This window comes from Scomber scombrus, chromosome 5, assembly GCF_963691925.1.
Source record: "Scomber scombrus chromosome 5, fScoSco1.1, whole genome shotgun sequence".
Lineage (NCBI taxonomy): Eukaryota > Metazoa > Chordata > Actinopteri > Scombriformes > Scombridae > Scomber > Scomber scombrus.
Window position 1 is genome coordinate 15,372,771 of NC_084974.1, and position 25,864 is coordinate 15,398,634.

The window sequence follows — 25,864 nt, forward strand, 5'->3', positions numbered from 1 at the left end:
AATGAGAGAGGACAATTCTGAGTTAGCCTATCCATGTTTCACATGAAGTGGAGAGTAGGGAGATAGGCATTTGGTGAGACTGATAAAGAGAGAGGGAGGGAGGGAGGGAGGGAGGGAGGGAGGGAGGAAGGGGGGGAGGGAGGGAGGGACAGGAGACCTTTCCACAGCAGGAGTGTGTTTTGTGAGTCTTTGTTTTCATGTGTGTGTGTGTTTTTTTCGTTTATTACACTCTCTGCCCTCAGACCAAAAGACCATAAAAACGTATGGCATCACCATGGTGACCATAATAACTACCTATAAAACAGCGTGTAAACTGTGAAATAAGACAAACACACCAGAACAGCCCTGACTGGCTGGCTGGCTGACTGAATGGCTGCCTTCCGCCATAAAACTATTTGAGACCCAGACTGAAGGAATGCCTTGGAGGCTGCTGTGGCTGTCACGACACATGAAAGGATTAGGCTCTGTGTTTTATCTCCTCTTTATCTGATGGTAATGGATAAGCTGAGTGTAGCCTATCATCTGACGCTTGGGCCGGGGGTTTGATGTTTTAGTAGGGTGACGGTTTGTTGAGTTGACCGCTTTGGTCTATTGATTGCTGTTTGATGGTTTTGATATGTAGGCTGCGCGGAACAGGTCAAGTCTTTTATGCAGTGAAGGCTCCAAATAGCTTTTAGCTGTCCTTCACTCCCCCATTACTCCAGTGGTTCGTTTGATGTTTGGATCAATCAATAGAAAGAGCCTGAGCTCTTACACATGCTCCATCCTACTTCCCACTGAGCTCAATTCCTCTTCCTTCATTGTGCAGGCTTTATATCACATTCTTTCAACACAGAATAAATGATATAATTACAACCCATTACTTAGCCTAACGCAAGCTAATTATTCTGTCATTACTGTAAGGATTAGCTATGCTCATTCTCTCTTTCTCACTGTGTTTCTCTGCCGTTTACTCGCCAAAGTTGTGCAAGCAGAGCAGAAAACTCTTACTCATAAAGGCTGAGTAAGACTTAGCCCCAGGACACGCTCTGTTGACGTTGATCGTATATACCACGGGTGTCAAACTCAGTCAGAAGTCCAGTCCACGCTAGAAAATAGTGACAGTATGAGCTGGACACATTAAAGAGTGTATGCATCTAAGCTAATGGGGCATTTTGATATATGCTTTTAATTTATGCTCACAAGTCAACATGCTGTGTTTACAGGCTGCGCCACAGCTCATGCTGATGTATCATAATAGGGCGTCGAGAAAATTACTGGATACAACAGATAGACGAGGCTAAATTAAAACGTGGAAAAAGGGCGTCATGCAAATCAGGGATTTAATGTGGTAGAGGCACATGAGAGTGATGCAGATCTTTCTGAGCGTCCTGTATAACTGTGCTAATAGCATGAAGCTGCTAGTCGTCCTTAAATGGAAGTCTAAGTGAATTACAACAAATCAAATAGGTTAACGAACTGAGAACAGATCAAATCTCAACTAAGTTAGAGCAACTTTGAACACTGCTTCATTGTGAAGGGGTCATAGTCTTTATAGGCCAAACAGACTCGCTCGCATACAAGTGTGGGATGATGAGTGGATGTCTTCAGCATCGCTGTGTAGCTAGCCTGCACCTGTGACCCTGTCACTATCCACCGATGGTTACTTGTATGTGCATTTGATATCATATAAACTAATAGCGGCGATGTCAGTTGCTTTGCCAGAGTCCCAGGCTTGTATGTGTGCTTCAGGGCCTGGAGAGCCCCACTCCTCTTCCAGACTTGATTAATCCCTATCGCCCCTCTCCATGATCGCAGTTTCCATTTTTTAGTCCGTATCTGTGCACTCATCCCCTCCCCAATCTCCTCTCACTGGCACAGAATGGCTTCCTGGCAGAATGGAGGCATTAATTCAGGGATGAGAGGTGTGATTCTCTCTCTCTCCCTCTCTCTCTCTCTCCTTCTCTCTCTCTCCCTCTCTCTATCTGTGCTCTGTTTGTAATGCGTGGCCTTTATCGTAGCTGAAACAGCTCACTACCCTCTGATCCTATCTCAGATCTCAATATCCTAGCCGTTCCACCCTGTAAACGCAGGGATGAAAAATCTTGCCCTTTCACCAATGCATTACACCCTAGCATATCGCCATACCCCTCTCTCCTCCCATTGCACACTCCACACCACTCACCCTTTGTGACACAGGCCTCCAGCTAAATTTGAACTCCGCAAAATGATACCAAGTGAGCTGCACTTCCTCCATGCCAGAAACCATCTTAGTCTCATTATATTTGTATTTAGGATCAGGCCTGGCCTCTGAAACCCCTTGTCAGACAATAGGTCGAGCAAAATAATGACTAGCTCTCAGTAAGCTTCAGGAGAGTTAAGGCTTGGATGTTGGGGAGATAAAACAACAACCAGTCTCTCAGCAGAGAAACATGGATCAATACGAACAAGGCTGCGGTGTGAAAAGGCTGTTTTTGATCCAGGCTTGCGTCAGCGTCAGTGAGGTGAGTCTTGACAGCTCCTGTGCTGTTGGTAGATATGGATCTGTGTTCAAAAAAAGGAGCAAAACGCTCAGGGACCACAAGCGTCTTGTTAGACTGTAGAGAGTGGTAGGCTGACCCACGCCCCCAAATGCTCTGCGCGCACACACACACACACACACACACACACACACACACACACACACACACACACACACACACACACACACACACACACACACACACACACACACACACACACACATACACACACACACACATACACACACACACACACACACACACACATACACATACACATACACATACACAGGAGCACTTACACACACAAAAAAGGTGTTTAGAGCTCAGTTGTCACAGTGAAACTATTGTGTTAGTTTGTGGTAAAAGAAAACTTTGTGGCTTTGACTCCAAATGGGTGAGAGGAAAAGCAAAAGACGGAGATTCAGGAGGATATGACTTGCGTCTTCAAACCCTGTGTGGTTTCTGAAAACTGCGTCTGCTGGCACATTTAAAGTGCTGCACCCTGCTATGTCAAAGGTAGGAAGGCAGACAGGCAGCCGGGATTGTAGTCTCTTATCTGCGCTGCTGTGTTTTGAGGGGGCGTGCCTGTGATCTGTGATCATGTACCGTGTCGTTGTAGCAAGCGTGGCTGTCGCTCCCGACTGAGCCGCCACCCCACGACTCCACCCCCACACAGTAGGTTTGGCATACAAAACAGTCAGCCGCATTGGAGGTGGAACGCTGCGAGGGGAGATGGAGGGGGAGTTTGAAAGGTAGGCCTCGTAGATTTCAGATAAGACATCTTTCCAGACGCCTTTTACTGTTTACTATCATAACCACATAACAGCCTCAGACTTGTCGGAGATAAAAGGAAAGATTAGTGACTGCACTGGCAGGACAGAAAACTTCATCTCTTAAACATCTGTGTCATGTTGCCAAGTGCAGAGGCTGTTAAAGGCTTTCCACTTTGTAATGCACACAGAAAAGTTTTATTTTAAAAATATTAGCCTCTTTGTAGCGTGACTAATATGGTGTTGGTATTACTGAGAAGAAGTATTTTTGTCTGTCTCTTTCTATGCCTGGCTCGGATTCAAAAGAGGCACTTCATTAGATTAATGTGTAAAACATGCACTGAATGTGGAGCAGTTAACCTACATTGTGTTTGGACTAAAGCAGGAGTGGCAGACTGTTCGGCTTGTCTGACTGCAGACTAGGTGTAAACAAAGTGCTTCTAGCTGTTACAGTCCCAATTATTCTACAGAGAATGAGATCTGAGGCTGATCCATGTGTGGTGTGCTCTCCTCTGTGTGCACTCCTGGTCACCGTGGCGGCGCAGACGGCAGCTGCAGATTGACTTCATACTGTGTACATAACAATAACTTTGTTGTCATTCCACCGGCCTATCTGTCTCGGCATCGTCGGAGCGTGAGGGCAGAAGAAATTCCATGAAGTTTTGATACCTCAATTAAAGTGCATCTGTCTCCTGTTATCTCATTTAGTCTGTAGTCGATATTATTGGCATAATCAGACATGCCTGATTGGTGCCTCCCATTTAATTAATCAGTCTCACTGTATCATCACCTGTGGCTCATTAGAGTAATTAGAGCCAATTAGTCAGATAGAAGGCCTCTCTTTCTGCCTGTAGACGAGTGGAAGGAATTTCATTAGGAGAGATGAACACACACACACATACACCTTGGGTCTGATGGCCAGTGGTAATAGGATTTGTTTACCCGTGACTGTTATCGGTGATTAGTGTTATTACCACAGTGGTAGGATGGAGAGATACTCATTTCCGTTTGGCCCGACCTCCCCTCCCAGCGCGAACATGGCTCACCGTGCCAAATTTTTGCTGGGCGAACATGTTAGCAGGCTTCCTCTTTTGAAACAGAGTTCAAAAGAATGTGGAAAGACTGGGCTCCCCAAGTTACTGCAGCGGCCCGTCTGTGCATTCATGTGAGAGCACACGCGTGTGGAGCAGTGTGCGGGAGGCTTCTTGGCCAAGTCGGTGTTGAAGTCTCTCTAGGGAGTGTTGGCAATCTGTTCCAATCGTCTTTACAGCTGACCAGACGACCAAATGAACCAGGACAGGGACTGCTGCTGTGGGCCAGTCCAGCCAAGCCAAGCAGGGCTGTTACAGCAATCACATAGACATTACAGCCCACTTAATGCTCCCCTGCACACACCATGTTCCATCCTCTGCTAAACTACACAGTGCAGCCCTAACCAGCCAGAGCTAGATTTAAAAATAGTGCTGGAGTTAACGATTTAATTAATTCACCAGCAAATTAAACTGTTTTTCAGATTTAAAAAAAAAAAAAAAAAGAATGTGCAAAGTCAGGCCAAGGACAGCCAGAGAGCGTTGACCTCGCAGACTGAGCCTGAAAGCTCTTAACAGACTGGACACAAGTTTGTTTTTTTTCATGCATGTTGTTTGCTGCTCTGTGCTGCACTGCAGGCGTCATATTGAAGCATCAACACAAGCACTGGCAATTTCATCATAATTCAGCCTCATAATGTGGTATGCATGTTTTTTTTCATTTGTTAATTAGAGTTTGTTTTTTTTATTCCTGTCTTGGCTCCTTGTCAAACACATCATTTTATAAGGTTTATCAAAGTAGCATTATGTCAATCATTTATGCCGAACATGACAGAGTGGAAACACAGCAGTATGCCAGATGGCTTGAACCCCTGTAGAGCAGCGTACGCTAACGCTAACAGTGTTCCCCTCCAAAAGTTTGGAGTTTAATAAAGCCTTACAGGGGAGCTATTTAGTTGAAGACATCCTGTAATAAATGACACCAGATAGGTCATATAGTTAAAAATATGCAACATAACGTATTATTTAAGGATGTTTTGATTTGTACTTTTGAGTCTTGTTCTGAAACAACACACAAGACACAATAGTCTGCAGGACACGTTTGCACAGCTTTGTTCAAACTTAAGCGTGCTCAGTCTGCACGCCGTGTTGCCGTTTGCGTCCCCTGTCACGACTTTAGATAGATAGCGACAGATGTCACCATTCTGGTCACTATGAAAACGAAAGGTCTTCATCTTCCTGTTTAGCTATCTATTAATGTAGCTAGCTGCTGCCTTTAGTCATGTCAGTAATATAAACTGTGATGTCGGTGAGAGCAGGGATCAGGTAGCTGGACAGATTGGGCACTGACAGTCGTCACTTCAATGAATTCAAACGGTTATCCTTATCAGTGTTTAGAAAATAATATTGACATGCTGCAGTCTTGTATTAAAGTAAATATCAACTGATTTTAATCGTGGGACGATGTCAGTGCAATATTATGAACTTGAGAATATCACCTTGTGAGAAAAAGGACAATGTTAGATTTGTTTGTCTTTTAAATGTTCTTATAATGAAACCAGCTTAAGAGCAAATGTAGAAAGTCAATTTGACACCTTGAGTTCTCCACTTCTGCCGTATGAAACACTTCGGAAGTTCGAGTTTGTCATCCACTGAAAAATCAGCCCAACGTTTGCACCAATGTGCTTTTTATGATGTTTTTTTTTTTTTTAAAGGACATCTGGCTCTGGTGTGTTTTGGGTTAAAGATGCACTTTAGCAGCATTTAATAATAATAAGACCACATTTCAGTACCGAACACACTTTAAAAAAAGCAGCAACCAGCAGAGCAAATAACCATAAAAACATATTTGCTCATTATTTAACTTACAGCCTTTTAAATATGACAACTTATCATGCAAAATAATGTATAGCTTAAACTGGGAATAGTGTCGGTCTCCCTAATGGTCAGTAAGATTTGGTGTGTGTGTGTGTGTGTAGCTGTGGGGGATTGTGCACTTTCGGATGTTACGCTCTATCAGCAAGATGAGTGTAAAGTCTGCCTGTGTCTGCTGATGTGGGCAGAGAGTTTGCTGCATAGTCAAAACCTGACTGAGTCTGAGGGTCTTTTTAAAAAAAAAAATGTTTAAGTGAGACCATGCCCATAATTACTTGCCCACTTGGCATTGAATCAATCCTCTTTCATGTGTGATGTTTATTTAGCTTAGCAGTGAGATTTTTTTCTTTTTTTTTCTTTTTTAGGAAGGGGGATTTGGTAACACATTGGGATATGTGCAGGGTATTGAAAAGGGATTGGACAGAATCAAGGGCGTCAGGGATTGGCACATGACCTCCTAAAGCAGAGGCCTAGTGGAAGACTGTTTTTTTCCCCCTTTTTTTCTCATAAACTGAGCTTATTAATGATTTTATATGGATATACGATCAATTTGGCTCACTGTATTTAATTCCTCTGACATTCAGATAATTCTAGTGAGCGAGCATTGAAAATAAAGTCACCTTAAGTAAGTGTGGACTCATTTTCATGTTATTATTTCAAAGACTGCATCTACTGTGTTTTAAAATGACAGCACACGTTGGAACAAAACAGTTTATTATTTAATAGTAGTGTAGCTTGAAGGCTTGTCCCTTATTTCTAAACACTTGTACTCAAAATAAGATTAAATAATAAAAGATCTAGACAGTATTTTGTTGGTAAGTGGAATCTGTTGGCATTTAGTGTGTACAATGTGTGACCAGTTATAATATTATGTTATAGCACAAATGTAAAAGAATAGTGCAGACACCTTCCCTAACCAGACTTCATCTTACTATATTTAGTTTTAATGAAGCTACTCAAAGTTTAGTGTTTTTAATGGTTGATTAATTGTGTCCTGAGGTGCGTAACACACACTCTCTCCTCGTAATAGAAAACCTGTACAGTACTGGTCTTTTATGGCATGTTACTGCTGTCGTAATTCAGACCATGTACTCTCACAGGGACATTCAATATTTACAAAACTTATTCCCCGGGAGAGTCAATATTCTCCAAACTTATTCCTACTGTTTAATGGGGCAGCTTGGATGCTTAACTGCGTTATCTCTTTGCTTTTGGGATATACCTCAAATGATCCTCGTGTCTTCTGAATTCAAATCAGGCTTCCACTGAGTTGTTATGTTTAAATGGTTTTGATGTGCCCCACCCCACCGAAAAGAAAGCCGCAAGGCCCAGCGCGTCATATTGTGATTAATATCTGCTTGTTTTATGCTAGTATCTCGAACCAACTGGGTCCCGTGTATTCTTGCTCCTGTAGCTAATCTTTACCAATATAATAATTACACCTCTGTTCACGAACTGAGCATTCATTTTTTTGACAATTAATTTAACATGATTGAAATTTATTAGGTTCCTCCTTTCATCAAGCGTTGCACAAGCTTCTGCGCACGCTCGAATTCACTAACAGATAGTGCAGCTGCTCCATGGCCATGGGCAGACAGGCTGCTACATCAACTGCTCCATGGGCAGCGAGAGCAAGATGGCATGTAAGCAAGTGAGCAGTGTTTTTTTTTCCTTGTCTTTTTTTTTCGTCCTGTGCTACTGCGCAAAATTTGTTTAAAATGTTGTTTTGTTTTTTTATGGTTTGTGGATAAAACGAGATCATGGCTGGTCAGGGAATTAAATTTAAAGCTGATGGGGGGGGGGGGGACGACGACCTCCTAATTAGTACTTGATCACACTATTTCTTTAGAGGATTGTATTTTCTTGTGCGTTTTGGGGGGGCGGGGGTGCAGGCAATATGGGGAGGTGGGCATGTTTGCGTGAGTGTGTTTTGGGACCTTGTCAGCAGACTGAGCAACAAGGGCCCCTGTGGTAATGTGTGTATTAAATGATTAGTGTGTTAGTTAGCATAACGGCCCTTCAGCAGCGTTTAATCACTCTCAGGGGTGGGCGGCCTCACAGGAGGTTGATGGGGGGGAGGGGAGGGGGAGGGAGAGGCAGAGTGATGGGAGAAGAGAGCGATTTAAATGGAGGAGAAGGTACTGCTGGTTGAATGAGCGAGTGGATGATCTGTAAAGAGTGGAAAAATGCGGGAGGAAAAAAAAAAAAAGGAGTGAGTGTGACAAGAGGGCAGGAATCCAACAGAAACATAATCCAGCAACACTCACACACTCAGCAGAGAGAGATACAATCTTTACAAGGCCTGAACGTCTTGTTAATGTCAGTACTTGGCCCATCATCTGGAACAAGTCCCATAAATAGCTATTAATAACAATGCAAAATGCATGTGGATAAAGGCAGGCTTTGCCTCAGCCTTGACAACACCGCTGTTGTTAATTGTGCTGTTGTTATGCACGGAGGGGAGGGGTCGTCTGGGCCAGACAGTCAATAATTGTTGTGAACTGCGCGTGTAGTCTATTGCTACAGACGTCGTCATGCCCGACACAGTGGTTACTGATTGACTGACAGGCTGAATGGCTGTGATATTGCTCGTGCTGGTAGCAGATCAAACTGCTGGTGTAGACGGGTTTTCCTTGGCGGGACATCGGTGTTGTGGTTCTGTTCTCTGCCTCTGCTGCTGCAACATACTGGCCAAGTTCAGCTGAGGCAGGACCAGTAGTCAGCAGCATGCCAGATGGGTCAAGGAGTCTGCCGTCTAGTCAGAAACCTGCTACTGTCTTTTTTATCATGAGTGATAACAAAGATAATGATTATAATGACAGTAACACTGACGATAAGAGCAATAAAATATGTGTGGCTCTCCTCTTATGAACCTAAAGTTGTGTGTTTATGTTGCAGAAAGAACTAGACGCCACCGCCACACAGCTTGCCAACAGACAGGACGAGAGTGAACAGTCCAGGAAGAAACTAATCGACCTGAGCCGCGAGTTCAAGAAGAACACACCAGAGGTGAGAGAATCAGATATTCACAGACACGCACCAACACACAACTACATACACATCCCGCAATTCTTTTGACAATCATTGTTTGCCTCCGAGTTTCACTGCATCTTCTCTCCTCTTCATAAATGTAGCAGTGATTATTTACTGAGAAAGCAGGGGAGGAGGAGACGGAGCAGAGATGGCTTGGCTCCCAAAAATAGTCTCTCCATTAGTTTCCCTGAAATCCTAAAGAGACAAAACAGAAAACCCCTCAGGAGTTTGTATTATCTGACCTAGTTTTTTATGCGTGCAGAAAGTGTGGTCCGTGAGTGTGTATGTGAGAGGGAGAAAGACGGAGAGAGAGGGAGGAAGGGAGAGAGGCAGAGCAGGAGGGAGAGAAAGAAAGAGTGTGACAACACTACTAAGTGGGATCAGGAGGGAATTCTGTCCTGTTCCTGTGTTCCCTTCACTCCTCCTGGGATTATTTGTTTCATCTCTGTTACCATGGCAACTCGTTTTAAACCACACAGCGAAAACAAAGTATTGTTGTGTTATTATTGGTAATGTCACCATGGTGAATTATTGATGGTAGTATGAATTATGTATGAATGGAGTAGACGGTGGATAGAAAATTGTCAACTCTCCACGGAGTTGACAGTAGGCCTATTATAGTTACCACAGGATGAGGATTGTGACTATTGACTTGAGCGTGTAGCCCACCCGGTGCAGACGGATATACACCAGAGGAAACCGTACCTTCATACAAAAGACACTAATTTCACTTCACCCTACACATTCATCTCTAATCTCATTTTCAAGTATAACCACATAACTAGCAGCACACACAGGGAGGCAAGAGAGAGACACACATACACATACACATACACACACACACACACACACACACACACACACACACACACACACACACACACACACACACACACAGTGGCAGAGTGAGACATGCACACAAAGAAAACATGCTGAGAAGCAGAGGCGCGCACACACAAACACACAGAGGCAGATAGCCTAGATCACAGAACAGGACACACACATTCATCAGTGTAACAAGGCTGTGATTTAGGAAGGCTCCTCTGGCGTCTGTGTGGCCCCTGGCATCTCCCTGGTATGTGGAGGAGGAATCTGAGCCAGGCCAGACGAGCGACAGGATTCATTACAGGGCTGTAACAGGCTCAATAGGAATCAGCCCTAAAAACTCCTGGCGTTTGGAAGCGCATAAGCATCACGACTGCCTACCAAACAGGCTGCCTCATAACGCGTGATGGCCCACACTTGATTAAAAATGCCCAGATCGTCTTGTTTGCGGAGCTGTGTTTTTCCGTCTCGTGTGTGGCTGCGTGTGGTTGACCAGTCTATAGAGCAGGCTGTCAGCTCTCTGTGGTCCGCACCAGTCAGCGGAGATCACAGTCACATCAGATCAGACTGCATTAGGCTGAGCGGGAGTCCGTCTCTGATCCATTATTCAACAACCAGGAGACCGGCCCACGTTGACTGTGTCTAGTCTGCTGAGCTGTACTGGCGTGAATTGCACTCATGGTCTGCATAATAACACACATGCACACACACACACACAGGCTTTTGTAGCATTTGAAAGTAGTGCAAAGAAATGCAGCGTGAAAACAAAGTTTTCATAATTCATTAGGACTGACACACTGTTGAAATTTTTTTTTTTGAGACTACATCTCAGTGTGCTTCCTAAGTTGCCTGAATTATTCATCCAGTTCTTAATTTCCTTTTAGTTAGTCAAGACTCCTCTACTACACTGTTATAAAGGCAAGGGTGGGAATGGTTGTAAAATGTCCCAAAGATTGCTAGCCAGAGGCAGTGGTAGTAAAACAACTTTGTGTGTGTGTGTGTGTGTGTGTTGGTGTGCGCACGCAAACACATACACACGTTTGTGTTTAGCTGCAGGGCAGACAGACAGCGAATGGGAGTTCCATACTCCCTGGAGGATTCCTCGGGCTGGCCTGTCTGCTGTCTGCCGGCAGCTCACACACCAGCCATCCATCTCCTGCTGCCGGGCTCCCTCCACACACACACACACACACACACACACACACACACACACACACACACACACACACACACACACACACACACACACACACACACACACACACACACACACACACACACACAGATTGTTATGCATTTTGCATTGTTATGTTATATGGTCATAAATCTTTGGAAGTGGAGGGGGCAGGGGGCAGGGGGCTGAGCACTGAAGAGTGGACCAAAGGGGTTGAGCAGAAGCAGTAGCTTGTCTCTGCATGTTATTTGAATGTGTTTGTTTTAGTGAGTTCAGTGTGCATTTTGGAAAAAGAGTGTGTGTGTGTTTGTGTTTGTGCTTGCTCATCAGAATTGCTGCAGTATTTAGTCACCTCCAAAACTTAAAACTACAAAAATGCAAGATGATAAGATAAACATCTGAACTTAAATAGCATTAAAAATTTAATACACTGTGCTTTTAAAACTCAATATGATGATTACAACACCAGCTCAGTCTATTGTGTAAAGTGATGGTACTGTTGAGTCGGTTCTTTTTTGCAGACACAGTCTCAACAAAAGTTGAACATTATAATTTGAACAAAGGTTATGACAGCACTACTAGTCTGGATTGCATTACATTATACAGGGATTTCTATTTTTATGGTCTGTGGATATATAAATATTATTACACAAATTTAAAGCCACAGTTTAAAAACTGACTGAAAGGAAACTGGCTTCATAAATGGAAAATTGGGAGTATAATCAGAATCTAATGCAAATGATAGAACTGACACTTCTCTTGTGTTTTTTTGTGTACATGCTTATCGTGTGTGTGTGTGTGTGTGTGTGTGTGTGTGTGTGTGTGTGTGTGTGTGTGTGTGTGTGTGTGTGTGTGTGTGTGTGTGTGTGTGTGTGTGTGTGTGTGTGTGTGTGTGTGTGTGTGTGTGTGTGTGTGTGTGTGTGTGTGTGTGTGTGTGTGTGTGTGTGTGTGTGTGTGAAAGGGAGAGCCAGAGCAGGGAGGGGGTGGAAGAGGTTGGGGGCAGGGGCGGAGCGGAGGTCATTATCCCCAGCAGGGGAATATTGAATTGGCCCAGACAAACAGCCACAACGACCCCTGATGAGGTAACAATGGGGCAGGGTCAGTGAGGTCACGACCTGTCCTCAGCCCCAGACAAGCGGCCTGTCTGGACCAACCTCAGATTAGGCCGGCCCCAGACACTGGTCCCAGGTCAGTTAGGGATGCAAAACTCCCCACAGCATTGGTTAGGTCTTTTAAACAGAGGTTTCTAAAAGGCGTAGAATCTCTCGAGCACACATCTGTTGTTGCCCTACTTCACATCTTCATTAGGCAGTTTTGTGAGTATGTGTGTGCCCACAAACTGTGCAAATCATATGTTCCTGTACAGAATGTCCTATTCTGCTGTGCTTTTTACCGTACGCTCCAGTTCAGTTTGTCAGGATGTAGGCTCAGCTAACAGCATGGTGATTTGCATGTTCCCCTGATACATACTCAACTGGCTATCTAATCTGAAACCGCTGACTCGTACTGGAAAGTCATGCAATGGGACTTACAGGATGAAAAGCGTTTGCTTTATAGTAAAAACGTTGTGCGTGGAGACAATTTGCATTAACGGTAGGCCTACTCAGTGGCTCATTCACTCCCTGTCTCACACGCACTAGTGGTGCCTCTGGGTGGCCCAGGTGGTGCTGCACCTGTTCTTATGAGAAACATAGTCCGCCAGAGCACCTCAGGGTACAAACCTGGCCTCCTCCCTACCCTCATGTTCATCACTCACTCACGCACCACTCATTATTCATTGGTAGTGGCTAAATTGGTCGCTGCTTGATTTCAATGAGTGACTTATTTGATCACAACATGTTCTGCTAATATAAAACCTTTCAGTGTTTCTGAACATGCCTGCCACACATTCCTTTCTAAGTTTAATGTTCAGGATTCAAATGAATGAAGATTGTCATTTCACACACACACATATACTAACCTCTTCCTTATTTCATTTTTCAGGATTTACGGAAACAGGTTGCCCCTTTGCTCAAGAGCTTCCAAGGAGAGGTGAGTGTTATTGGGGATTTATATTGACATACATGATAAAGCACTTGTTTGGAAAATGTATTTTAAAAGCTGGTGTGACGTTCGTTAACCGGCCTGGCTCCTTCTTTCAGTGCCATCCTCTCCTTTTTTTTTCCTGCTTTTGTCTTTCCTCTTAAATCGTCTTCTCTTTCCCTCTCACTTCTCCCTCTCTCCCCTCTTCTCTCCGCCATCTCCTGTTCTTTCTCTCTTGCCACTATCTAATTTCCCCTCTTTCCTCTCCCTCTTTTCTTCTCTCTGCTCTGCTCTTGATTTTATGTCCTATTCATGAAGTCCTGTAGCCTGAGGGTGTGTTTAAATTGCATCCTGCAAAAAAAGGCACCACAAAGCCCTGGCTGTAGCCAGTCACAACTCAGCAAATGCTATTTCCTCAGACTTTGTTTGTCTGCATGATTCGGTGGGGTTATTTGTTGCTTTTAGTTGATCAGGTGAATCGGGAGACATTTTAGTCCATTTAGTTCATACATTTATTGACTTTCAATTTAATGGTGCGCCTCAAGTTTTTATGTACCTTGACCTATAAGAGGTGACTTCTGTGTGTGTGTGTGCGTGCGCTATATCATACTCCCACCTTTTCCCTCTATCTCCTCCTCCATCATTTTGGCCTATTTCCATCATGACTCCTCCTCTCTGGCAGTCATGCATTTCCAGTTCACTCCCATATGTGAAAGTCAGAGGGTAGGAGTGGAAGCGGCTGGTTTAGACTGAGGCGTTATTTGGGGTTAGAGTTGGTGGGCATTCAGCCCTAGCATACGAACACACACACAGACACACACACACACACACACACACACACACACACACACACACACACACACACACACACACACACACACACACACAACAAAATAATCTGAATAGATAGTGACAGGGCTGCTTTGCTACTGGCCATAGAATATAACAGTTTAACACTGGGTTAGTTTCCATATTCTTGTGTTAGAGCAGCAACCACAGCCAGTGGTTATGTAAAAATGCTGTAATTTATAGTGGTTCCACCATGTTCTGCTGATGATCCACAGTCTATTTAGAGAATAGAAACGGCAGCAATATAATTGGGGCTTTGTCAGCTGTTTCCACCGTCCTCATGTTGACACACCTCGACGGCGTGCACACCAGAACACGCTGAGACGCATAGTGGGTGGTCGCGGAACTGAGAAAGACATTATCTTATGATTATTGAGATAATACTGTACACCCGCGCCAGTCTTAGAGCAGCCCATCAATCAGTCGACTATTCTGCGCACTTGCATGCCACAACATGAGCGGCTCTGAGAATGTGTAATTTTAGCCTGGCTTTGTTTGCTTACCCCTCGATCCTTTGATCAAGGACAAGACAGCACCAGAAAGCAGAGGGGTCTTCCTGTTGAAGCGCCACAGTATCTCATCCTTAAGCATTTTGCCTGGCAGCTTGAATCTTTACTAAGTGAATGTAGAATCCAGACAGAACAATAAAAAGTTTTCGCCCAAGAACTTGGAGGTCTTGGTACTGTTTAATCTTTGTCATTGAAAGGTGGATGCCCTCGGGTCATAATTATTACCAATAACAGTACTGTTTCCACAAGGCCTCAGTTTGGTAAACGGGTTATGTGCGCGTGTTGTGTGTGTGTCTGTGTACGTGTGTTTGTGTGTGTATGTTGCATGCTCAGTGTTCCTTGTTGGTCCATCGATCAGATAAGCTTTTCCATTATCCAAGGCTTCAGTCTCTGCTTCCCATAGCCTCCCCTTATCAGACTCCACTGGGGCCACACACACAAACACACACACAGACAGACAGACACACACACACACACACACACACACACACACACACACACACACACACACACACACACACACACACACACACACACACACACACACACACACACACACACACACACAGGTCAGCCTGATGCCCTTCACACACTATGGGTTAGATAGGGGAGCGAGGCAGTGCTGAGTGATGGTGGCACAAGGTGCTGACGTATGTACGTATGTGTTTGTGTGTGTGGATGTGTCAGGGATACCTTTTGCAATTGCAAGCACTTCTCATCGGTAACCTACTGATACTGGTGAGGAATCATTTGTGTCACTTCATTTGTTTTGCTTGGTCTGTGTATCTGTGTGTGTGTGGGATGGGGGCAGGGGAGCATGTAATAGCAGATGTCATTGGGATTGGTTGAAAGAGCTGCAGTTGGGAACAGCAGGGTTGTATTTGCAAATCCTGGGTGGTCTTCTAATGGCTCTGGTCCTGCAGTTAACCTGCCTCTAACTGTAGGGTGTGTCCTACATTAAATGTCTATTTCCTGCCTCCCATGTTGGGCTATATAAAGCTGCTGTACCACTGACCTTGGCCCAGTCATTGTACAGTCACGCAGCTGGCTTCCTTCACTGCCATCGGCAGATCATTTTTTGCGTTGGTTCGTGAGCATGTGTGCGTGTTTATTCTTTATCATGAGATTGCGTTGTGGTGCTCTGAAACCTTTGATCACATACTTTATATCTATATATACACACATAAACACACATATCAACGCTGGTGAACAGGTTTGGTGTTGGTGTGTGAGAGGTATTAGTACTCAGCATCAGTAATCTGCCATTAGTGGCCCTGCAGTTGAGGATCCTGACTGCTCAATGTCACACAGCACATGAAGAGGGTAAAGTACATGATGCAGCTTGATGCGAGAATGAGATCTAATAGCAGTGTCTCATGTGAGGGAGGAGAGAGAGAGGGCGAGACGGAAGCCCAGTGCACGCCAGAGAGACATGAGTGTGACAGAGAAACATGTGAGAAAGACAGACACTGAAAAAGATTGAGAGGAAAGAAAAAAAAATGAGTCAGAGAACATGGAAGTGACAGGAGGGAGAATTCGAGAGAGAGAAAGACAGAGAGAAATAAAAAGGGGGAAAAGAGGGAGGGGTGCTGGCACCAGCCTACTCAGGGCCAGATGTTTTGCGGCTAAAAAACTAGAGATGAATCAAAGCCATGTGAAGAGATTTATTAGGTTCCCATAGGAGCCCAGGCAGTATTACATGTAGCCCGCTCTGTTTACAGTGGCAAGAACCCCTAAACCACCCATCAACTATACTACTGGGTTGGCTGGGAATGTGAAGACTTTATATTTGGACTTATATAGGCTTTTGTCTTTATTCCTTTTCTCTCAGTGAATGTGCTGGAGGAGTTGGAAGAGAAACACACGGCTGTTTAGTCTGAGTGCGTGAGCCAGAGTAGTCAGCTGTAGCTCTGCCCAGTACAGTAGCACCATCTGAATGTCTTTATTTGGCATCTGTTTCCCTCGATTTAGACTTGATTTCAGATGCGTTTTCGCCTACTCTGTCTGCTTCTCATATTGGAAGTGTGACACAGAGACTATAGTAAAGCTTTTTTGCCTCGTGGTTCAGCATTGACAACAGCATTTAAAGTTCTTCCTGTATGATTTTAGAATTAATCTCTTATGGATCCTTTCTAATGCTGTCCATTTCAATAATATCGGTGATGGAATGCATGCCGTGCCTTCTTGTGTTAATGGCTGCATCAGTAATGGATCCACACTGTATTGCTGCTAAGAGCTGACTGAATAATCTGCCCCTGCTGTGGCTGGAAAGACTGAGCCAGCTGTTTAATGATGTCAGCGTGCTGGAGGGGAAACGAACACACACACACACACACGCACGCACGCACGCACACACACACACACACACACACACTGACCGACTGACGGACTTGGGCGCACTCACTCGAGGGACAGACAGACGCGGACAGGCACGGGCACGCGGCAAACGAAATGCATCCGTCATCAGCTGAACAGCTGAACCGACTTCACGGGAAGGAAACACCAACGGAGGCGCTGTCAAGACAACCGCGATCGCATGCAACATACCGACACATAGTGAGGATAGACGGATATGTAGACGAGTCTGTGTCTATCACTGTGGAAATAAACAGGCCTACCTTTTACAGTGTGTGGATGTGACACTCAGATGTGGTTGGTGTAACTGACAATTAACATTTTTTTATTTTTTTTTATTCTCCCTGCAGATTGACGCTTTGAGTAAGAGAAGTAAAGAAGCAGAGGCCGCCTTCTTGAACGTCTACAAGAAAATAATCGATGTCCCAGGTAAGACTATGTTTGATGTGTGTGTGTGTGTAGCCGTGTGTGTGTGTGTGTGTGTGTCAGTGTGTTGGTCCGGATGCCTCCCCAGTCCAGAAAACATTATCAGGAGACCCCTTTATCCATGCAGACAGCACCAACAGGGGAAGAAAAAAAAGCATGACACCGTCCCTCTGGTGCTCCTTCACTGTCCATCCAGGCGTGTGCGACGCCTTAATATGTCCCCATGAGGTCTCATCCCCACTAGTGTAGCCTTTAGAGAGGGCCTTAACAGAAGGTGTGCCCTGATACGGATGACAAGTGCGCCCGTGATTGGTTGCCGCGAAGTGCACACATGAGCAGTCACGTTCAGCACACTGAGGCCGAGGAGGGACACGCAGCACAGAGCGTTGCAGAACACACACACAGTAACAGCGCTACTGGTTAGAGGTTTTCAGCTGTATGGGAGCCCTGATGGGGCCGTGTGCGTTGGAACGAGGAGTTGAGTTCATCTATAGCATAAGGAGGTCATCATATTCCCACATGGATAGACCTACAGTAATATCTTTGGATTGTACTGCTCCCAATAAGTCAGCACCAGCTCTGACGGGTCTATTCTTAACTTGCAGCGAGACAATGATGTAATGCCTGATGCACACACACACGCAGACACAGACCAGCCTGACTAATGCAGCAGTCTTGAAAGAGGAAACAGTGTGTTTTGTTCTGTCTTCTATCAGCTGAAGGCCTGGTTAGTCAGCCCAGTGTGCTCTGCTTTAGATTAAAGGTGTCTGGCAAGAGCATTCAGCACCAGTGGCCCACAAGTCAAACTGCTTTTAACAGGCCGTAGAGTTGATTTGGAGGGGGGCCTATGTGAAGGACAAAGGTTTGATAAGAGGGAGAGAAAGTTGCTTTTCAAGGGCGCCAACGTAGATAGGAGACCAAATTCAGGGCATACAGCTATGTTACACGGTGTTTGTTTGTACTTGTGTGTATTTGTGTGAGACCCTGTAAGTGAACATATGTGTGTGTTTGTGTCTATGTGTGTGTGTGTGTGTGTGTCTGAGCTACGCCCTGCATGGTGTGTCACCTTGACAGCACAAAATCAGCATGAAATTCCCCAATCGTTCTCTGCTGATCTCTCATTAGCATAGTTAAGATATCTAACTGCGTCAGACATGAGACACAGACGCACACGCACACACACACACACACACATACACACACACACACACACACACACACACACACACACACACACACACACACACACACACACACACACACACCCCTTACCCCCAGCTGTAAGCTGTCAGTTCCTCTTATCTGTACAACACACACATAAACACACACAGACACAGACACACACATACACAAACTGCTCTTTTAGCTGGCATGCTGATGAGCGTCGCCTGCGTCTCTTGGCTGCCTGTCACCAGTCTGCCACCCATGAGCACCAATCAGATGTGATTGGCCTGACTGACGGGGCTCTCTTCATCACACTGACAGTTAACCCTGCTGTGTGTTCACAGAGATGTTTGTAAAATGCCTCCAGAAAGTTGTCTTTCTTCCTTCTGTCTCTGTTTCTTTGATCTCTTATTTACCTACTCTACAGCTCTGCTTTGTCCATCTGTCTGCTCCCATGTTTCTCTGTTTTTTTTATTGCTTTCAAGCTGCATCATAGGAAACACTTTAACCGATCATAGCCTAGTAATCTCTGTTGTACATGTGTCTCATCTATGTTTCTATCTGTGTCTCTCTCTGGGTATCCATTTCTCTCGCTGTGTCAGCAGTTGACACATTAGTTTTTTTCCCCCTCCTACTAAACCAAAGTTTATCTCATACCCCAGCAATAGTCTCTGTTGATACAATGGCTGATAGTGTAACATTCAATAGCGTTTATGGATAAAGTGTTGTTGATGGAGAATGTGAAAACTTAACCGTGACCTTTCCTGCGCTGTGTGATGTGAACTGTTGTAACAAGCCAAATCTTTGTTCTGTTCTTTTCTTCCTAATCAGTGAAGTGCTCAAACTTTTTGTAAGTATTTACAGTAGAGCCTGACTGATACTGGAGTTTGGAAGCTGATAACAGTATTATTGAACAATATATACAACCAGTTTGGAAATTTGGTTGTTCAAGATCACGATAAGCGTCCATACCTAGCGCATATATAATTTGAACAACTTTCAATACAAATATTGATTTTAAAATAATGAAAATACAAGTCAAGGATAAATAGTTATTGCTGCAGTTCATTGCACTGCTGCTTTGTTGTTGTTGTTATTTTCTTAAAACATACACAGATTGTATACAACCGTCATAATCCAGTATGAGCTGATAATGAAGTGATTATCAGTGGTTCTCAACCTGTTTTGGGTACTGGACCCCTGACATAATTGTAGGGAAAAATCTACATTGCTCTATTGTAAAACAACTGCATGAAAAAGCACAATGAACATGATTTATCCCTCTTTGACTCTTGTTGCTCTCTCTGTCTTGGTTTTCTTCTCCTGTGGACTAGTCTGTTTGATCAGGGTCCAAAACAGACACCGTTTGTGGAGTTGTAGTCATTTGTACATATTGCTAATGCTACGCTTTCCTCTTTGTGTTCATATGTTTGCTTGTAGCTACAGTTCAAGTGCCTTTCTGAACCGACAAGTCAACAAGTTTAACACAACATGTTCCTGCAAATGTCTCACCAAAAAATGTCTTGTTAAGAAATGAAGGGTTTCTGTCCATTGAAAGACTATAGGGCTTTTATTTTGAAATGGATACAGGAAGCATTGAGTTTGTATTAATAGTGTAATGCAGCAACTTTAACAGGAGCTGATCAAAACAAGGTTTCATATTAAAATATGACCAATTATACTCATTGAACCAAAGGAATTAGACATAAAGGCCTGTCAGTGGAGGTGAATAAAGGTCACTATATGAGGAAATACAGTAGGTTTGTAAAAACCATGAGATGTTTTTAATATATATATTTTATTATTTCATCAACCCTTTGTAATTACACCATGGACCAACAAGGATGTGCGGACCCCCGGTTGAAAAACGATGGCCTATTTCACATATACAGATACAGTCAAACTCTAGTCCACAGCAGTCTGATGCATCAGTGACTGTACATGGAACCTTATCATAATATTTCAAGCAATTGTGATATTTTTTGGTCCTTGCTGGCACTCGTCGTTCTCCTTAGGGAGAGCAAAGGTCAGGGTCAGCTCCAGAACAGCGCTCCTGGTGTTGTTAGAGATTCATTGCCTTGCTCAAGGACACTTCACCAGGGCAAACGCTTGTTCTCACAAGGCCTTGAATGCGTTTATTCCGAGCTCCCCGCGCCATATCGACACCCTTGTTTGTGTAATCTGCTTCGCACTGTGTTAACGTGGTGTGTTGTCTTCTGCCAGATCCTGTACCTGTGCTGGAGCTGGCTCAGCAGCTGCAGCTGAAGCTCCAGAGGATGCACGACATTGAGACAGAGAACACCAAACTTCGAGAGACACTGGAGGACTACAACAAAGAGTTTGCAGAGGTCAAGAACCAAGGTTAGAGACTGGATACATGCAGACACACACATTTAGGACTTCCGGAGAGGCACAGATGTGGGGCTACACAGTTAATCATAGATAATCGCACGTAATGAGTTGTGTAGTCTCAATCCAGCATCCCATTGCGGTAGTTAGAACCATTAAGTGTACAGAGTTAATGTTTGTCACTAAAACAAAAACTGAGATGGTGAAAAGAGAAAACCTACTCAGTGACATAGAGTCAATGTATGAACAGGAACATGGTTTTAGTTGATCAGTGTTTTATTTTGGAAGTAATGTGACTCTACAGCATGATGACAAGAAACTGGCAGTTTGTGTACCACTAGCTACACCTAAAGTAGTACTGTGTGAGATTTTTTAACTGCTTTAACTTTGAGAGAGTTTGCACTGATAATAGTAAAGATGGTTAACAGTAAAAATGCATAACATGATGAAAATGTTCAAGTGAGAAATTTAACTATTTTGTGTAAAACTGAGAAAAAGTACTAAAATGTTGAGATTCCACAAGTTGTCTGTTTATTGATGATATGAAAGGGTCAACAGAACATATTTAGAAGACCCTTTTCAAAAGTAAGAGGCCACATTTGAACATATTTTAATGCCTCATGAATTTTTAAAAAAACACAAAAAATGTACAAGGTTTTACATTTTAAAATAGGTTTTCAGGGGAGAGAAGAAAAAAAACCATGAGGCACAGTGTCATGAATAAAAAACGACAGGCTACCTCGGGGTAAAGAAAGATGGAAAAACTGACAAAAGCAGAGAGATGAGTGAGAAGGAGTAATAAAAGTGGTGTAATTTCAGTCGAAAAGGAGGAGTGAGCGAGCGGGGAATGTTTTGGAATCCCCCCTTTCCTCAGTGAGAGTTAATTGGAACAGCTCGATAGCGGCAGGGTTCCATTCTGCCATTGATTTTCCTGTTCCCTCATCCTTTATCCCTCCTTACCGCCTCAATAGATGGGGGATATTTAAACCCCAAAACACACTGTGGAACTCCCACTCCTGTTAAACACACACATGGACCCGCCTGCACACTTGCGTACACGCGCGCGTACACCCACACACATATAAAGAGTGCAGGGGCCATTGATCCCTGCAACCTAAATGTTTAAAGTTCAGTTAAGCAGTTAAGGGGTAAGAGGGCTCTGAGGGGACTCTCCTTTATTGATTATGTGTCAGAGCAGTGAGACTGGAGTTTAAATCACACGCACACACACACGTCCACAAAGTGCTAAGAGCCCTCAGTCAAAGGCAGCAAGCAGCAATGCTCTTTATCATTGTCTCACTCACTTATATCTTTCTCTGAGAAACACACACACACACACACATACACACACACATACACGGACAGAGGCCTATTTATTACCCCAGTTATGTGTTAGATTTATTTCAGGCTGCCCCATACAGAGCTTAGCCGTCAGCAGGTTATGGGGTTTCAGCACTAATGCAGTCCTAATGAATACAGCATATCTACCGTTGGCGAATGTTGAATATTCTATACCAGTGGTGGATGTAAAGATTAGGCGGGAGCCATAGGGGCCAAGTCCTCCGCCTGTGCTGACAAAGGAAGAATGTGGGATATGAAACACAGTTCCTTTAAGCAAAGGTCAAATACCCAGCCGAAAACATTATCGTCATCACTGCCATATATCACAACTAGGACGGCTCTGTGGTCTGTTTTCTATACGTTTCTGCTAATTACACATATTTTAACTCTTCCTTCCTTTTGTCTCAATGCCTTCTCCAGAGGTGACCATTAAGGCCTTGAAGGAGAAGATCCGTGAGTACGAACAGTCTCTGAAGAATCAAGCTGAGAACCTGGCGCAAGAAAAGCAGCTCCAGCTACACAACGACTATGCAGAGAAGGAGAGGTGTGTGTGTGTGTGTGTGTGTGTGTGCCTGTGTGTGTGTGTGTGCGCCTGCAGCTGTGTTTCAAGTAAAAACCTCTGCATTATTTTGCCATTTTAAAACTTCAGGTCATTTTGCCCTCATGCAGAACTGTTGCGATTCTAATCTTTGAACGATAAGGATTACGTTTTTTAACTTTATTTAGCAGAGCTATTCACGACTTAATCATTTCTGTTTAGCTAATAGTCCTGGGACTTTATTTAGTAGTTATCAGTTTAATCAACAAATTGTTGCTTATTGCTTCCCCCCACATTGCCTTCCTCCTGCAGATGAATGCAGGAATGGAAAATAACTTACATAAAAGACAATGCCAGCATTTTTTGTCATGTGGGTGCTTGCCATTCTTTCTTTGATCGGAATCAGCACCTCAGACTACTATTTTCTGTCTTCACCAAGATATATTTCAGCCATTTTGTTTGGACTCATTGCCCCTACCGGCCTCTTCTGTTTATGAACGTGGAACTAAATAAACTCCAAAATAACTACAATAACAAAAGCTACACATAGTGTAGGTGTTATTTTATTTTAGTATAGTTGAATATAGCTTTATAATTCTTTTCAATTTAATGGGCTACTTCCTTCGTAAACCCATTTCCAAGTGTGCATTTTAAAGTGTTTTTCAGTCAAACAGGAAGCTTGTGGCGGTAATAAATAAACTCAGAATTGCTGCCAGATATTTTAGGAACATAAAAAATGATTCTGACTACTGAAATTAAATCACCTTTCACAAAGGCTTGAATGTCTTAAGAGTCACTCTGATACTGTCCTTTCTCAGGAAGGAGCCCATTCAACATAAAGACAATTAAACTAATTGCCTCAGATACGGCCAGCCATAATACAGTTTCACTTAACAACAGACTTGTGCTCCTTTCCTCCTACGTTACTCCAGTAATATGATGGTAGCCAGTTCAAATTATCTTGTGAATTCACGTTCAGTTTAGTTTTTCAAGTGCAGATGGAGAGTTAACCTGCCACTCTTAAATGTAGTTATCCTGGATAACTATGTGCTCCTATTTTGAATTAAAGGGATAAATAAACATATGTGAAGAGTCAAAATGATGAGCACTCGTATGATTAGCTGGTGCAGCCTCAGGGCTTAAAGAGTCAGCATATTTTCACTGTGGGTGAGCAGGAGGTAAAGGCTAGGGTGGATGTATCAAATTTAAAAATGTAATCTTAAGTAGGAAATGAAATACTAGACTCCAAAGCAACATATTAAATTCAGTATGTCAGTAAAAGTACTCAACGGCACAGTATGAAGAGCGCCTCCAACCTTGTTAATGGGTATTTTTTAGTGTCTGAGACTCCTCCATGCAGATATAATAATGATGTATTAACTCAAACCCATTACAGATTTCAGCTGTAATCTTAAGTGATGGTGACTCATTTCTCCATCACCGAAAAACTAAAGAAGAACATGGAAGGCTACATATGTCCCTTTTTTTAAGAAAAAGAGAGAGAGAGAGAGAGTGGAAAAGTAGAGTGGAAAATATTCTCCCATTTTTCCACTGTGGCAGTTCATTTGTTTACACATGAAGCGATGTCCTCATTTGTGGTTAATCATGTATTTTTTTAATCAACTTTGTCTGTCAGCTACTTAGTTTACTTAGTAACAGTTGCATTATGCCCTGCTTTAGTTTCAAGATACCAAACATTGTAAACAAATGCTACTGATTTTCAACAAACATCAAACTTACAGTTTAAGCACTTTGTAAAGAATCATTATTAGTGATCATATTGATTAAAGTCTCAGGCTTCCCTTAAAAAGCTGAGAACCAATAAGAGTTGTGTGTGACATTACACACACACACACACAAAAAGACGATATTTTCTTAAGTGTCAATCATAATGTTTACTGTGCAAAGCCCTGTTGACGCTCTTTGCCCCTTTCAAATGTACAGTAGAAGATCAATTGTCCAACTGTATTTCCTGTACGTCAGTGTTTTATAGGCCCCTTCCTGTCTGCAGAGTGCTGACTTCCTGTGTCTGAGAGGGGCAGTAAATGGATGGCACCTCTGATACATTTTACCCTGCAAGGAGTGAGGGAAGGAGGGAGAGCGAGAGAGATGAAAGGATGAAGTAGAGGGCAGAAAAATAGAGATGACAGGAGAGACAGATTGGCGGAGAAGGGGGGCATCAAAGAGTGCCATAAAGACCGTCTTTGTGCTAGATTATTGATGTTTTTACACGCAGTGGCAATTTCTCAGCAGAGCCCAACTTTTTATATGCTAAGAATGAATCTATTTTATCCTTGTGGTTTCTCTAGCCCCCTCCCCCTCTCTTACTCAACTCTTGCTCTCTCTCTCTCTCTCTCTCTCTCTCTCTCTCTCTCTCTCTCTCTCTCTCTCTCTCTCTCTCTCTCTCTCTCTCTCTCTCTCTCTCCCCCCCCCCCCTGGTGCTGTGTGCCCCAGTGGCCAGACATTCCTGCCTAATAGGGCTGCTTAATGAGGAGTGGGTTGTGTTGGGAGGATTTTAGTGGGGAAAACACTTCAGAAATGGTGGGAAAATAGAGAATAGTTGCAGTTGCCACAAAGTGTGAACCCAAGATTTACTGACTCAGTATCTCTATGTGTGACTTTCTGCTCCCTGCTCTCTTGTTTCTTGCCTTCTGTCTGCCTCTGTAGGAAACTCCAGGAGAGCCAAGACTCCATGTCCTCAAGGTTGGAAGAGGCCGAACACAAGGCCCAGTCCCTTCAGACAGGTACCAGCCTACTTAGTCTGACAGACCAGGGAACTGTTTAATGAGCTCCAATAAAATGGCTTTTAAAAAAAAAAGTATTGTTAACAAAATTACACATTTATTTCAAAACTGTTGTAATGGGTAAACTGACTTCCCCCCCTCTCTTTTACAGCACTTGAAACAACTCAGGCCGAGCTCTTTGATTTGAAGACAAAGTATGACGAGGAGTCCACAGCGAAGTATGTGTCTCGCTGATCTATGTGTGTGTTTTGTGGGTGACTTCTCCCTTCTGGCTCCTCCATAGTCTGTTCCTGACATAATCATCCTGCTTAGTGAATCTCCTTGCCTGGAAACTCCCCCCTGCTCTCCTAACAGCTGG

At 43.7% G+C, this 25,864-nt stretch overlaps 1 protein-coding gene across 3 annotated transcripts in view; it reads left to right on the forward strand.

Moving 5' to 3' along the window:
• The window catches only part of cux1b (cut-like homeobox 1b), a 63,359-nt gene that overhangs the window by 10,705 nt on the left and 26,790 nt on the right, over positions 1-25,864 (forward strand). For all 3 annotated transcript variants that reach the window (XM_062419637.1, XM_062419635.1, XM_062419636.1), the window contains exons 2-8: positions 9,076-9,186; positions 13,193-13,240; positions 17,295-17,373; positions 20,758-20,895; positions 22,645-22,768; positions 25,430-25,506; positions 25,658-25,724. In XM_062419637.1, the coding sequence (XP_062275621.1) occupies positions 9,076-9,186; positions 13,193-13,240; positions 17,295-17,373; positions 20,758-20,895; positions 22,645-22,768; positions 25,430-25,506; positions 25,658-25,724 (644 nt within the window). The remainder of the gene's footprint in view (positions 1-9,075; positions 9,187-13,192; positions 13,241-17,294; positions 17,374-20,757; positions 20,896-22,644; positions 22,769-25,429; positions 25,507-25,657; positions 25,725-25,864) is intronic.